This window comes from Suricata suricatta, chromosome 1 (genome assembly GCF_006229205.1).
Source record: "Suricata suricatta isolate VVHF042 chromosome 1, meerkat_22Aug2017_6uvM2_HiC, whole genome shotgun sequence".
NCBI classification, from domain to species: Eukaryota; Metazoa; Chordata; class Mammalia; order Carnivora; family Herpestidae; genus Suricata; species Suricata suricatta.
The window spans coordinates 138110834-138125622 of NC_043700.1; the positions used below are offsets into that span (position 1 = coordinate 138110834).

Consider the following 14789-nt stretch of genomic DNA (forward strand, 5'->3'; position numbering starts at 1 on the left):
ATGTTTTCTTGTATTAGCACAGCAGGGAAAAAATGAACTTAAATTGATTTTATTTATTTTTAATCATTTGCTTTAATAGGAACAAGAAAATTATATAATGAAAACCCAGCTACCAATATTCTGAAATGACTGAAAATCAAAGGAACTACATTCAGAAGTAGAAATAAATTTTGTGAAAGAGAGAGAAACTCTTGTTTCTTTTCCTATAATTCATACCACAGAGCTGTATATAAGTAATTTGATTTAATGATTTGGTTGGTCTCTTAAATGCAGCTTTAATTTGTTATTGAGAAAACTGGATTACTGTTCAGTGTTTAAAATTTGAGTTTTGTCATTTTTGAGACAGGTAAAATCCTTTGGTAGATTCCAAATTATTTTGTTGTATTGAAATTTTTTAATACATAAATTGCAAGAAATCATCTTTCTCTTTTTTTTCTTATTGTTCTCTCTGTGCTTTATACTACCTCTTCCCTAGGTATTCTAGACTACCTAGACACTGACTCTGCATGTTATTTCCTCACCAAATGTGAGCAAGCTAACAACATATCATTCATCTTCCTAACCACTCCACTGTGTTAGTATCATCTTCTAGAACCCTTTTTCCCCTTAGTCTCTGTCATCCTTTGAAATCCAATCTTAGTTTGTCAGTCAAAGCCAACATAATCTAGTGCCCTTACTGCTCATCCCCCATTTTGAATTTCTGATGTGGAGAGTCTTCTCCTTGCTTGATCTTTTCTTTGTTACTATCTCTCACATCACCTTTGTTCTCATCTCAGGAATACCCATATCCTTCCTTATTTCTCCGGTTATTCATTCTCTGTCATTTGAATCTTCCCTTCTACAAAAACTCTTCCAATCTATTTGAACTCACAGCAAGATATTTAATCTCCTAAACATTGTAGAAGTTCTACAATCTGTTATTTTTATCATTCATTTTGAAAAAATTCTCTTGTTACCACTCTGACATGCATATGTCTTAACTTTACAAGGAGACTTAATTCCTTAAGAACGTGTTTATCTTTTATATTTTTTAGTATTCATTCCATTTTTTATTTATTATTTTTTTAGTATCTGCCATGTGCAACTGTAATAGTTGGGCTATTACATTGTACAGAGTACAGAAGTTGCTCTTTTTTTTTCTTTTTTTAAAGAAATACATAATTTATTCAAGGGGTAAGAACCACCCACAAAGTCAGGTAACTGTGTGAGGCATCCCATATAATTTAAATACTGTAGAAGTGTTGGCGAGTTATCAAGAAATGACGTAAATGGCACTGAACTATTTATTAAAAGATAGGAATAGTTTAAAAAGATGTAGATGAAAAGGTAGAGATAGGGAAACATACTAAATATAAACAGTCTGTTTATCAAAACTAGCTAATTTATAGGTGTTGTGTTCAGAGAGCAGTAGTGTAAATTGGAGAAAGTTAGAGTCTCTTGAGTCCGGGTCTAAAGATTTTGAACTTTGTGAACTGTGTTACAGTGAATAATACTGTCATAGCTCATGCTTTAGCAAAGTGCATCTTATTTCTTTTGTACTACTAGTACAGTATTATGCATTTAGTTTTTATCTGAAAGAAACAGCAGGATTGTTATTTTTACTGGTTTCAAAGCTTGGAATTGAAGTAGGATGCTCACTTATGAATTAGCTAGAAACGACTTTTTTTTCTTTCAAACATATCCCCATTTCTTCATACTGATTTTTGGCTTGTTGTTTTTTTATTCAGTGTTGTTTAGACTTTTAGGTCAGGTTATTCAGTACTGTTTTGGAGGGTGGGATGAGAATGAACAGTGTAGATTTAACTATCAGAACCAAAGTTTGTCTCTTTTTCATTTATAGTGCAAATGATACCTAAGTAAGACTTTATTCTGTGGCACTAATGTCAAAGTAATCTTAGTTAAGACAAGACTAGATTTACTGAATCCTATTAAGAGTCTGTTTTCAATCTGATACTGGTATCTGTTTTTTAGGGTCATGTGAAAGTGGTGCGCTACTTAGTCAAAGAAGTCAATCAGTTTCCGTCAGATTCTGAATGTATGAGATACATAGCAACTATCACTGATAAGGTAATGATAATGATTAAATTCATCCACTGTATGAGCTAGGGATCTCATTTGGTTTTGTGTGTGTGTGTGTGTGTGTATCTCAGGCTAAGAAAAAAGTCTTAGTCTAAGCAATAATGTGTGGTATATAACAGTTTTTGTTTATCTAGTATTTGAGAATGCAGTATTCTATTTAAAAGGTACTTCAGATTATTTACTTACCTAATGAAGCAATAAAACCTTCTCTAAGACGTAAACAGAACTGAGCATCATACTTTTTATAGTCATGGGCAAGGAAAATTTAATGTTTTCAATGTAATATGAAAGCTGGTGTAATTATCAGCTGAAGAATGAATTGGCTAGGGTTTTTGCAGGAAAAGTAGAGAAGGTAAAATAAATCGTAAGACATGTGTCTGAAAATGCAAAGAGGTTAGTGCCTCTAAAAATGTCTTTCTCATCAATCATTACATAATAGCAAGCACTCTTTTTGTGTGAGTTTTATTTAACATAGCTAATTCATGGTCTTGCCTACCTATACATCTCTCTATGATAATTAAGATTCCTGGATACCACTGTTTTTTTGTTTTTGTTTTTTGGGAAGGAGAGGGGAGATTACAAATAAGGCTTTCATCCTAATAGGGAAATAGCTCTTTTCCTGTTAAATAGTGGGTCCTGAGAATGAAATCACTGAGAAAAGTATGTAAGTACCCATGTACATTTCTTTAAGTGTGATTCTTGCACAGGAAGTTGGAGCAACAGAGCTTAAATATTTGAAATAATTCCTGTCAGTTAAGCTCTTTAATTTTTTAAATGCATTTTCTTTGTTGACATTGACCTTTCCCTTTAGCCCATTAACCAACTGGCATAAATTATTGAAGCTCTGTTTGCTATATGATTTCTTACATTGAAATTTAAGGAGTACTAAATTTTAGTTTCCAAAATACCAGTCAAATGGTATTATTTTGAAGGACCGTAGAGGCTCTTTGTATTGTGTATTTTAAAAAACATATACCATTTAGATTATGATTTTATATGTACCCTTTTTTGCCCTACCACTGATGTTTATTTTTTATGTTCATTTAAGTACCTGAATTAATAATCTTTGTGTATTTGGGAGTGTCTCTAAATGTGAATTGTTTTTTGAGGCTGCAGACATCTTAATTTTTTATTTTAGGAGATGCTGAAGAAGTGTCATCTTTGTATGGAATCAATAGTACAAGCCAAAGATAGACAGGCTGCTGAAGCAAACAAAAATGCCAGCATTTTATTAGAAGAGTTAGACTTGGAAAAGGTAATGATAACCTTTACATATGAAAAATAACCAACTTTTTTCCTTTCCCTAATTTGTAATCTATTGTTTTTGGTTTTTGTTTCATTTTGTCTTTTGTTTTTGCCTTAAGGTATTTTCATGTTTCTACCCCAAGTTTCATTCAGATAGAATTATGACTATCTTAAATATCATTAAAAGAATTTACTTCGTAATCAAATTAACAAAAATTTATTCTAGGAATTGCATTCATCTGGAAGTAGAAAACCTACTCTCTAATAATCAAGTTGAGTCTTATCTCAACGAATGACCTCTTAATCCCCATCCAGATTGATCTTTCACTGAACCTAGACCTTGCAATTTATTGCCAGCAGATTTATCAGAAGTACCAAATGCATTACCAACACATAACCAACCACTGAGTTACAACCACTTGATGGAATGTTTAATGAATACATTTTTTTTTATTTTATTTATTTATTTATTTATTTATCACATTCATTTGACAGTATTTATTGAACATTCCTGACAGGCAATTCCTGCCCTCTGAGGGCTTCCAGTCTAGTGAAGACAACAGACATTAAACAAAAATAGAAAGGAATAAGGTACAGGTAATCAAGGGAGAGTAATGGATGCGATGAAACTAATAAAGAACCTAACTTAGGTGGTCAGTAAAGGACTCTGACATTTAAGATCAGACCTAAAATTTTGAGGAATCATGTCTGGTGTAGCCAGGGGAACAGATGATATGGTTGAATGCCCTGAGGCAGGAGGGGCTGCTGGCAGCCAGCATGTGTCATAAGGCCTGGCATGTAGTATGTGCCCGTACACAGTAGCTACTGCAATTGAAAAAATAGGGATCCGTGTGCTCTAGGAGTACCTTTTTTAAATGGATGATTTCTCTTATACTTTTCTCTTTCAGGCAGAACATCATTCCCACCTATTCTCACGGGGAGTAAAATACTCCAAACAACATTTGATTTTGACAGTCCCATATCTCCTTCTTTCTCCCGCTTCCTATCGATAACTTTGTATTCTGGAATGTACTACAAATAGTAATCACAACAGGAAAAGAGTTGGTTGATATTGAATCTTAATGGAATGCATAGTCCGCCACGTTTCATCTTTTATAAAAAGGTTAAAAATGCATTAGATTTAATATTACTATTTAAATTTATAAAGGATATATGGTGATAATTTTATCTTTTTGATTTGAGTCAGCTCCATTCTCCATTTTACTATACTTGCTGAATTTGTTAAACTATATTTCAACCTACATAAACAAAATATGAATTATTCTCAACATTTTATTCTAATTTATTTTTTTAAATTTACTTACTTATTTTGTGTGTGAGAGAGAGAGACTATGCACCTATGAACAGAGGAGGGCAGAGAGAGAGTGGGAAAGAGAGAGAGTACTAAGCAGGCTCTGTGCTGACAGCACTGGACTCAAGGCTCAATCTCCCAAACCATGAGACCGTGACCTGAGCTGAAACCAAGAGTTAGATGCTTAACTGACTGAGCCACCCAGGTGTCCCTATTTTATTCTAATTTAAATGTGAAAATGCACTATAATTTTTCAGAAAATATATTTAATACTGGAGGTTCTTCATTTTTTAATATCTGGTTTAATTTCTGTTCAAACAAATTAGCTTTTTTGGTCATTTTGAAATTTTAATTTTTTTAAATGTTTGTTTATTTTTGAGAGAGAGAGATACAGAGTGTGATCAGGGGAGAGCCAGACAGAGGGAGACACAGAATCTCAGCCCAGAGCCCACGCGGGCCTCGAACTCATGAACCGTGAGATCATGACCAGAACTGAAGTCGGATGCTTAACCGACTGAGCCACCCAGGCACCCCATCCATTTTGAAATTTTAAAACAAGATGAGCACATTGAGAGGTAGATAGTTATTATAATACTTGACCTGTTTGCATATTCAGTTTTATCTAATATTTGTTTAATGACTACTAAGTACCAAGCAATACAGTAGGGCCAGTTTGTATGATAAGATGTATTATTTTGGTCTTCTCACTAAAAAATATTACTCCCTTCCTCTTACAGATGGGGAAACTCAATCTGTGGGAAGTTAAGTAACTTAAGCTAGGGTAGGATTCAAACCCAGTTTTTTTTTATTTCAAATTCCCAGGGTCCCACTCTTTCCTTAACTAACCATAACCTATCTCTTAGTTCTTTTTAGTTCTTTCTTCCCAAAGTATTGTAATATCCTGTTTTTGCATTACTGTCCTATTTTTGCATTAGAAATCTGTTTCTAAGCAAGTTATTTTATGATATTGTTTCTTTATGCATTTTATCAAATCTAGAAATCATCCTTTACACAGCTGAGACATAGAAATTTGTTTTTATTTATTTATTTTTAATTTTTTTTAGAAATTTGTTTTTAAATAAAGTCTTTAATTTTTTCATGTCTTTGATATTTACACATTATGTTAAATAAATCTAGGGATTTAGTGCATACCTGTAGATTACAGAGACAGGAGGCAATTTATAGGACATATATTTTTAAAGATCAATTTTTTTTTGTTATTATGATAATGTGTTTAATTTAAACTGAAATATGCCTGCAGAAAAACATGTCACCATTGCAAGATAACTAAGGTTAAAAGCCAGGCGTGGTAACTAAAGTCTGTACCTCTGCAGTTACTTATAGAGCCTTTGAAGACTGTATGTGCTATGCCCGCCCATTAATACTTCTTACAGCTCTGATCTTATTTTTTTCATTACATTCTTTTGGTCACTTTGTTCTATCCATACTGACCATCCTGTTTTTGCTCTTGCTGTGCCTTCTGGCTTGAATGTTCCTTCAGTTGGCTTATTTTAGTCTCCCTTCCACAGACACTCTTGCTACTTTTCTTCTCTTCTTTATTTTCACTCTGTAACATTGGAAATACTGTATTTTATTTATCTTGTTTGACTCTCTCTACCACTACAGTGTACAATGTATGCATCACAAATTGGTGCCCGGCATGTCGTAGACAGCCAATAAATATTTCTGTCAGCGAATGAATATTCACACATATGGAGATGGTGTACTTTTTATTAAAAAGGGTCATGTGAATACATTGCTCTAATACTTGTTTTTTCCTCTCTCAGTAATTGATGAATATTGTCAGTTGCTAGTGATTTAAATAAGTGTAGAATATACTCATTAGTAAGTTTGTTTCCAGGGTCTTGTCACTACAGATAATGTAACAGTAAAAATCCTTATATTTTGGTGCTTTTAGTTTTATACAATAAGTTTCTTCACTCGGGCTGATATATTTTAAATATGATACTTCCAAAATATTTTCCTACTATTATCAGCAATGCAGGTGTCATTTTCTTGAATTTTTTCCAATATTTCTTAACCTTGATGTTCTAAGAACCTAGGATTTAAAGTAAGTCAAAAGGAACTGCTTTCAAATGTCATTGCATATTTTTCCATAATATTAAAACTCAGAGTGATAAATAATTATAATCATAAGTTAATTAGATGTAAATTGATTATGCTGCATGCACTGATACTTTATAAACAATTTTGAATGGGGGCAGTTTAGAAATAAAACTCTAGATTACAAAGAAGGAGCTTCTCTCCTAAACTCTATTTCTGTTTGAAAAATTATCAGATTGGGATCTGATAGGGTTTGGTTCACTTTTTTACTTATTATTTATATCTGGGAAAATACTATTTTTTTCCTTTTGCCTTTTGAGACACAATGTATTCTGACTACCGTTTCTGATATAAGAACATCATTGGAATTGGTCTTGTCTAAGTTGAATGTTCTGTATAGGTAATTTATTGCTTGTATAAAAGTGCTTATTTGATCAGCCTTTCTAAATTGAAAATCCCTCATAAAGTTGCATTACCTGTGTAGGATGTATTTCTATAATATTCCTATTAGATATTTTCTATTGGGCTTTTTTTGCCATCACCTGAAGCTTTTAATATGCCCATTTCATAATCTTAATTTTATACATTTCAGTCTCTGATTATCTTTTCAGCTTTACTCCCTCTAGAATTCTACCTCCAACAATCCTGACAGCACTGCCTACCAAAAAACTGTAGGATCCACCTAATCCTACCATCCTTCACTGTTCCTTATTCTTTCTTTATTTTACTCCTTCCCGTAGCCTAGTAACTAAACGTGTAGGAAAAAAAACATTCACTTGATGGCAGATTTATTTTAGATGGGTGACAGTGAGTCCTTTTAATACTACCTAGTAGTTACATTGCATTTCCCTAATTTCATTCATTCTCCCACTCATCAAGACCACTATTACTTTCTCTCCATTATCCTCTCACTTCCAATACATACTGTGCTCCTTTACCCTCAACTAATGGCCTTGCGTTTTAGAGTGAGAAAACTGAAGCATCAGAAGTAAACTGTCAGACTTTCCCCCCCACCCATTTCCCCACCCTCCAATTTCTACCCATATTCTTTCTCCCAGTTACTAAATCAACTTTTTGTAACCAGTCCCATCTGTTGAGCTAGATCTGTCACCTTTACTCAGAAACATTGTGGCAAATCTTCTCTGTCTTATATCATTTTTCCTCTTCTTGTGGGTCATTATCATCTTCATACAAGCTTATTTCTCCAATCTTAAAAAAACCTTTTGATTCCTCCACTTCCTCTTTCCAATTTTCAGCTACAAGCTCATCCCTTTGCTTCCCTTTGCAGCCAAACAGTAACAGCAAACTCATCTATTTTGGCTGTTTCCAGTTCTTGCTTCATTTTGAATATACTCCTGTCATGCTCTCTCTCAAAACTCTACCAAAACTATGCTTTTATGGTCTCCCACTGAAGACAAACCCAAGGCTCAGGGCTCTATCCTTATTAATGGAGCCTAATAATACCTGACCTACTTCTTCTCTTGACCTCCATTGGATTATACACTCATGGCTTTTCTCTTACTTCCCTGGATGTTACTTCTGTGTCTCCTATGCTACTTTCTTCTCTTCTCCCCCCTTAGTTGGCAAGCCCCTTCACTTACTACATGATCATCTTCTTTTTCCATTGGTTATCTCATCCTGCTTCTTAAATTTAAATACATACCAGTTGATCCCAAAAATATATCGTTAGCACAGATATCTTCCCTAAACTCATCTCATATCCTACTAGTTGCTCAACATGTCCATTTGGATACCAATTAGACATCTCATACTTGTTTCCAAATGTCAACTCCTGATCTTTGCCCCATCCCAAAGTCACAACTCCGTCTTGTAATTGCTTACGGTAAAAGCCTTGAGGTCATTACTGATTCCCCTCTATCTTCCACTATGTTGGAAAATCTTGTTAGCTTTGCCTTACAACTATATTTGGAATCCTAATCACTTCATCACTTTTCACCCTGGTTCAAGTCATTAATATCATCTCTTACCTGTATTACCCAGTAGTTATTTAACTGACCTCCCTGATTCCATCATCGCTCAGCAGTCTGTTCTCCTTTCCTTTAAGTCATTTAAATTACATCTGTCACTCTTACTTGTTCAAAACCCTACAGCACTATTTCAGACTAAAAGATAAAGTCTTTAAGACACCAAGGTGATCAGACAGACCTTCTGATACTCCGTTACAAAGTCATTTTCTACTGTTTTCAGCCACAGTGGCCTATTTGAACATACAGCTTATGTATTGGCTGTTCTTTTTGCCTCAAATATTTTAAATCTTTTAGATGTTCACTTAAACTTTACCTTTGTGAAACTCACACTGATCACCCTATTTAAAATCAAAACCTCTTACCCATCCCAATATACATATTTCTCTTACCCTTCTCCAGGTTTTTACGTTGTACTTAACACCTTTTTGAAAACTAACATATTGTCATCTGTGTGCCTCCCCCAAACTAAATGTTAAGTTTTATAAGCTTCATGAGGGTAGGGATATTTTGTCTAGTTTACTGACTAGTCCTAAAAGATTAGAACTATGCTTAGTATATAGTGAATTATTAATAGATCATCCTTGGATCCTTCCCTTCCCTTCCCCTAATACTCCCCTATCTCTTTTTCTGTTACTGTTACTCATGAGTCAGTAATGAAATCTTGTTATCACGTTCAGCTGCTCACTTACTCTTACTTCCCATTCCCTACAGCCATCAAATGAATTCATGTAGTAAATTAACTTAATCCAGCACCTGGCACATTTAAACCCTCTCATCATCACCTTTACCTGAGCTTTGGCAATCTGTTCCATCCTTTCCTCTCAGTTGTCAGCCCCACCTGAAGTATCACAGTAGGCTTAACAGTCTCCATATGAACAAATAGCTTTGCCTCCATTACCTTTTGCCTTCATTTTAAAAGTCTTTATTCATTCCAATGTAACTTTTCCACAGTTCCCATAGTTTTCTAATACACAGGTGGGATTGCGTTACACCCTCCTCAAAAACTTTCAGTCTCTTGTCTGCATGGGAAAATCCAGACATTCAGGTCCTCCTAGCCTCCTCCTCCAGGCTCATCACTCGCTGTGGTTTTCTACTGCTCACATAACTTGGTATTTCTTTAGTCTGGGCTGCTGCTTTTCAAATTCTTAAATTTTTATCTTAAAAAGCTTAACTCTCAAATGTCACTTTGTTTCTTATACCTCAATTAGGTATCACCAGTTAGTAGTGCCCTTTCCTTTTCCACAATAAGGCTATTCTGCAACTTGACTCTTTTCATCAAAGCCTCTACCCTTCCGTACATGTACTGAAAAACATATAGCAGTTCCCCAGAAAGTGAAGTGAGGCGTAGGTTTGTAGCTTGTGAGAAAATAGAGGATGTAGACTGAATTTCTAACTCTGTTTTCTCTACCTCCAGACATTTTTGAATCTTCATGGCTTATTCTGTTTTCATCTTTTCTCTTTGGAACATTGTATCAGTTGTTACCCCCTCCCCCATACTGTTTTTTTTCTTTAGTGTCTGCTGTTTCATTAACCCTCTGCCTGCAGTTTAATCAAGGTAATTATAATGAAACCTTACTTCAAATTTTAGTGTAGAGAATAATCTATGTCTTGTTGACTCTAATTTTTAGGTTTTTAATCTTCAGAACCATTCACCTACTCCCTCACTACTGCAATGAACTAACTATGACACAGTTACCAGTGGCATCTTAACTGCCAAATCCTGTTACTTACTTTCAGTTCTTACTGATATTTGTGATATTTATCATTGTTGATTACCTTCCTTCATAAAACTCTTCTCACTGAAGTCATTTTCTCTTGATTGTCTTCCTGTGCCTGATTATTCCTTTCTAAAGTCTCTTTTGCTCTTCCTTTTAAATACTGGCTATCCGAGGCACCTGGGTGGCTCAGTCGGTTAAGTAGCAACTTCAGCTCAGGTCATGATCTCGCGGTTCGATAGTTCTAGCCCCGCGTTACGCTCTTTCCTCACAGCTCAAAGCCTGGACCGTGCTTCAGATTCTCTCTCTCCTTCTCTCTCTGCCCTTCCCCTGCTCACTCTCTGTCTCTCAAAAATAAACAAACATTAAAAATAATAATAAAAAATATTGGCTATCCCCCTCATGTGTATATATACACATACACATAAATACATCTTCATATAGTTAATAACTTTCCCTTTGGTGATCCATTACTTTTATATACCACCTGCAAACTTACGATACTTCTTAATAAATATGGATCTACCTTATCTAAATACTGCGTAATGTTTTAGAGCTTCATGCCTTTGTTGGTTCTTTTATAGCTATAGTTTGAGATCTGCCCTTCAGAAAGAGATAGGTTCCCTAGGATCTCTGAATTGGTGCCCTACTTTTAGTGCATTGAAAGAGTTAGTAGGAGCTATGAGATTATCAAAATACTAGATAATACTTAGAACTTACAAGATTTAGAAATGAGTAAATACCTTGCCTTTAGGGCTGAACTCTACTGTGAGTCTGGTAATCTAGACTTACTGTTGTCAAAGGGCCAGTCTCCACTGGTGGAATTCTGTAAGGCGTAAGGGCATTTGCATAGCCAAGACCCACATGCACCTACAAACTAATCTACCTCAGCCCATCATCACTCCTCCCCACATCTAGGCCACATGGGTTTAGATGACTGCTTTCTGATTTAAATCTTTTTATTCTTAAGGTAGTTCTTTCCCCCTTGATACCAGTCACAGTGACCACCTACCATCAGACTCAGCAAAACCAAAAATCCATCCTTGGCTTAACCAATTAAACTTCACTTGTTATTTTGATCACTCATGGCTTTTCTGTACATACAGACATGATACAGATAAAGTATGTTTTAATATTCCTAATTCTGAATTGAACGGCTTAATATATTTTTAAATTATTTTTTAATGTTTATTTTTCAGAGTGAGAGAGTGCAGAAGAGGCTTATATATTTATGGGAACAGTTGCTTTGAAAATGTTTTTCTGGCACATCCTTCAGGCCACTTTCTATTCCTCCTTTTTTCCTTTCACTTAAGCTCTTATGTCAAAGTAAGAGCTAGACAGATGACCTCACTCTAGAGTTCACGGAGAGAAGGCACGTTTTCCCAAGGACAGGCAGCTAGTTCCATTCAAGTAAGGATTCAGTGAGCAGAGTTACACATGCTTGCGTCCTTGCAAACTGTCAAGTCAGATACTATTCCTCCTTCCATGTAATGAACTAGGGAGTGAAGGTCAACAGTGTTTTCTTTCCAGGCCTTCCGCAAGGCCAAACCTCCTCTCTTACTTGTCTTCAGACTGGAGTTTGTGTACTTCTGGAGAACTAGCAAAACTTTTAGGGCTACCATGCAGACAGTTTTGTATCTTTAACTTCCATTTGTATTCTTTCCTGAAATCCCTCTACCTAAGAAAGTATTGTTCTACAGATTCTCCTTAATTAGTTCCCTTTTCAGGAACAAAACAGTTCTCTTCATGGGAGAGAATGTAATTATGATGCACTCTCCAAGTGTGTAAAAACTTTCAAGGTGGGCAGAACCTTTCAGGTACCTAACAGGGATAATTTGAAAACATAGGAAAGTCCAGCAAAAGCAAAAAAATTTAAAAACTTAACAAAAATGGAATGATTTGCCTTTTAGGCTTATATTTGAGCTTGGTTTCATTAGTTAGCATATTGTGACATTTTTCATACAGTGAGTGTCATTGTTTTGACACATAAATTTAAAATATACATATAAAACACAGTACACTAGATTATGGATAGGGAGTACATAGTTTGAAAACATCTTTTAGAGGAGATGGAAACAAAACAGTTGGAAGATGATTTTCTCACTTTATGAATCAAAGAGGAAAATTTAATAGTTAACGTCACTTATTAAAAGATTTTTTTATACTTCTATTCATAATTTTTTTGAGTATAAAAGTAACACAGAAGTACTCATTTTCACAAATAGAAACAGGCTATAGTTATATAAGGTAAAGCTGAAAGACACCAACGTCCTGCTACCCCTCCTCCAGGCCCACTCTAGAGATAGTAATTTTTATTTGTATCCTCTTCGCCTTTTTTCTCTGTTTCTACAAATAGAGCCACATAAACCCTTCCCTTCCCAATAAGTGGATCATTGGTCTGCAATGTGCATTCTTTTCTTCTAACCAGTGTAATTTGGGAGCATTTAAAAATGCATTTAAGAACACTTAAAAGCTGTTTTTTTGGGGCGCCTGGGTGGCTCAGTCGGTTAAGCCTCCAGCTTCGGCTCAGGTCAGATCTCACGTTCTTGGGTTCGAGCCCCGCGTCAGGCTCTTTGCTGACAGCTAGCTCAGAGCCTGGAGCCTGCTTCTGGTTCTGTGTCTCCTCTCTCTGCCCCTACCCCTCTCATGCTTTGTCTCTCTCTGTACCAAAAATAAATAAAACATTTTTTTAAAAAAATGTTTTTTTATGTTGATATATTTTGAGAGTGTGCAAACAGGGGGAGGGGCTGAGAGAGGGGAGAAAGAGATTCCCAAGCAGGCTCTATGCTGATAATAGCATAGAGCCCTATGCGGGGCTTGAACCCGTGAACCATGAGATTGTGACCTGAGGCAAAATCAAGAGTCTAACCCTGAACTGACTGAACCACCCGCTGCTCCATTAATGGCAGACTAATATTTTGTGAATGTATGATTCTCTCCATCCATACCATTGATGGATTTACCTCATTTCCATTTATTGCCATTATAATCAGTTTTGCAGTGGAAATTATTTTTTCACTATGGTCATTGTATAGAATAAATTTTTGGATAAGCAGTTTGAATTTTAATAGACTTTTTAATTACCTCCTAAAATATAAGTATTTATACCCACAGCAGTATAGGAAGGAACTCATTTTCCCAAGGAACTCATGTGCTGTTTAATTTTGCAAAATTAATGAATAAAACATAGTAACTTATTATTTAATTTATATATTTTTGGTGATTTTAAAAGCTATGTATCTGTCATTCATCCATTTTAAAATTAGATTGTCTTATATCATTAATTTAATCTTGACATTTAAAAATATTATTTTCTCTTTACAGTGATTCGTCTATGATCTTGATCAAACAATAAATTGAACTACATGACTTTGAATTTTATGGTATTCTCTTTCCCTTATGATAAAATTACATTAGGTGGCAACTTTTTTTTACAAGGTAAATCTGTTTTATTGATCCTTTAACAGTTAAGAGAAGAAAGCAGGAGGCTGGCTTTGGCTGCCAAAAGAGAAAAGAGAAAGGAGAAGAGACGAAAGAAAAAGGAAGAACAAAGAAGAAAACTAGAAGAAATTGAAGCCAAAAATAAAGAGAACTTTGAACTCCAAGCTGCTCAAGAAAAAGAAAAGCATAAAGTTGAAGGTATTTTCTCTAAATTATCATCTAATTTGGCTTATGTAATACATTTATTCAAAATGATATTTTCTTAAATATCAACAACTTAAGATAAAAGTAGATTTCTGTCATTAAGCACTTAAGTATTATGTGCTATTTCCATTTATAACGTCTCCCTCGCTTTTTATTTTGAATAATTTCAAAGCTACAAATTGAAAGAATGATAAAATGAACACCTGAGTACCTTCCACTTAGATTTTAAAAATAAGCATTTTACCATATTTTCTTTATTTTCTTTTCTTTAAACCTATGTGCATATTTTTTCTAAGCTATCCAAAAGAAAGTTGCAGACATCTTGACATTGTACCTATAAAACTTTAACATTTATCCTAGGGATGACATTGGCTTACATAATCACAGTACCACTTATTATACCTACAAAATTAAGACTAAGTCCATAATACCATTTGTAATCCTAAACACATTTAGATTTTTCTCAAAATTAGGGAGTTATTTTAACTAGGTTCTAACTTAAAGATTATTTGATATTGAAGATATTATGAGGAGAAACCATTGCCATTAAACCACCAAATATGTCTGCTGTGTGTGTGTGTGTAGTAATTTGCCTCTCCTCCAGCCTTTTATTTGGAAAAGTTTCAAGCTACAGAAAGGTTTATGGATTAGTATTTTGAACACCTATGTCACTAGATTCTTATGATATTTTGGCAAATTATTTTATTTTTTTCCTTTCTTTTTGAACAGACTACATGTAAA

The 14789-nt window shown here is 34.6% G+C and overlaps 1 protein-coding gene across 2 annotated transcripts in view; it reads left to right on the forward strand.

Annotated features, from left to right (window-relative positions):
* The window catches only part of ANKRD17 (ankyrin repeat domain 17), a 131548-nt gene that overhangs the window by 91845 nt on the left and 24914 nt on the right, over positions 1 to 14789 (forward strand). For both annotated transcript variants that reach the window (XM_029945023.1, XM_029945032.1), the window contains exons 23-25: positions 1972 to 2067; positions 3218 to 3334; positions 13871 to 14042. In XM_029945023.1, the coding sequence (XP_029800883.1) occupies positions 1972 to 2067; positions 3218 to 3334; positions 13871 to 14042 (385 nt within the window). The remainder of the gene's footprint in view (positions 1 to 1971; positions 2068 to 3217; positions 3335 to 13870; positions 14043 to 14789) is intronic.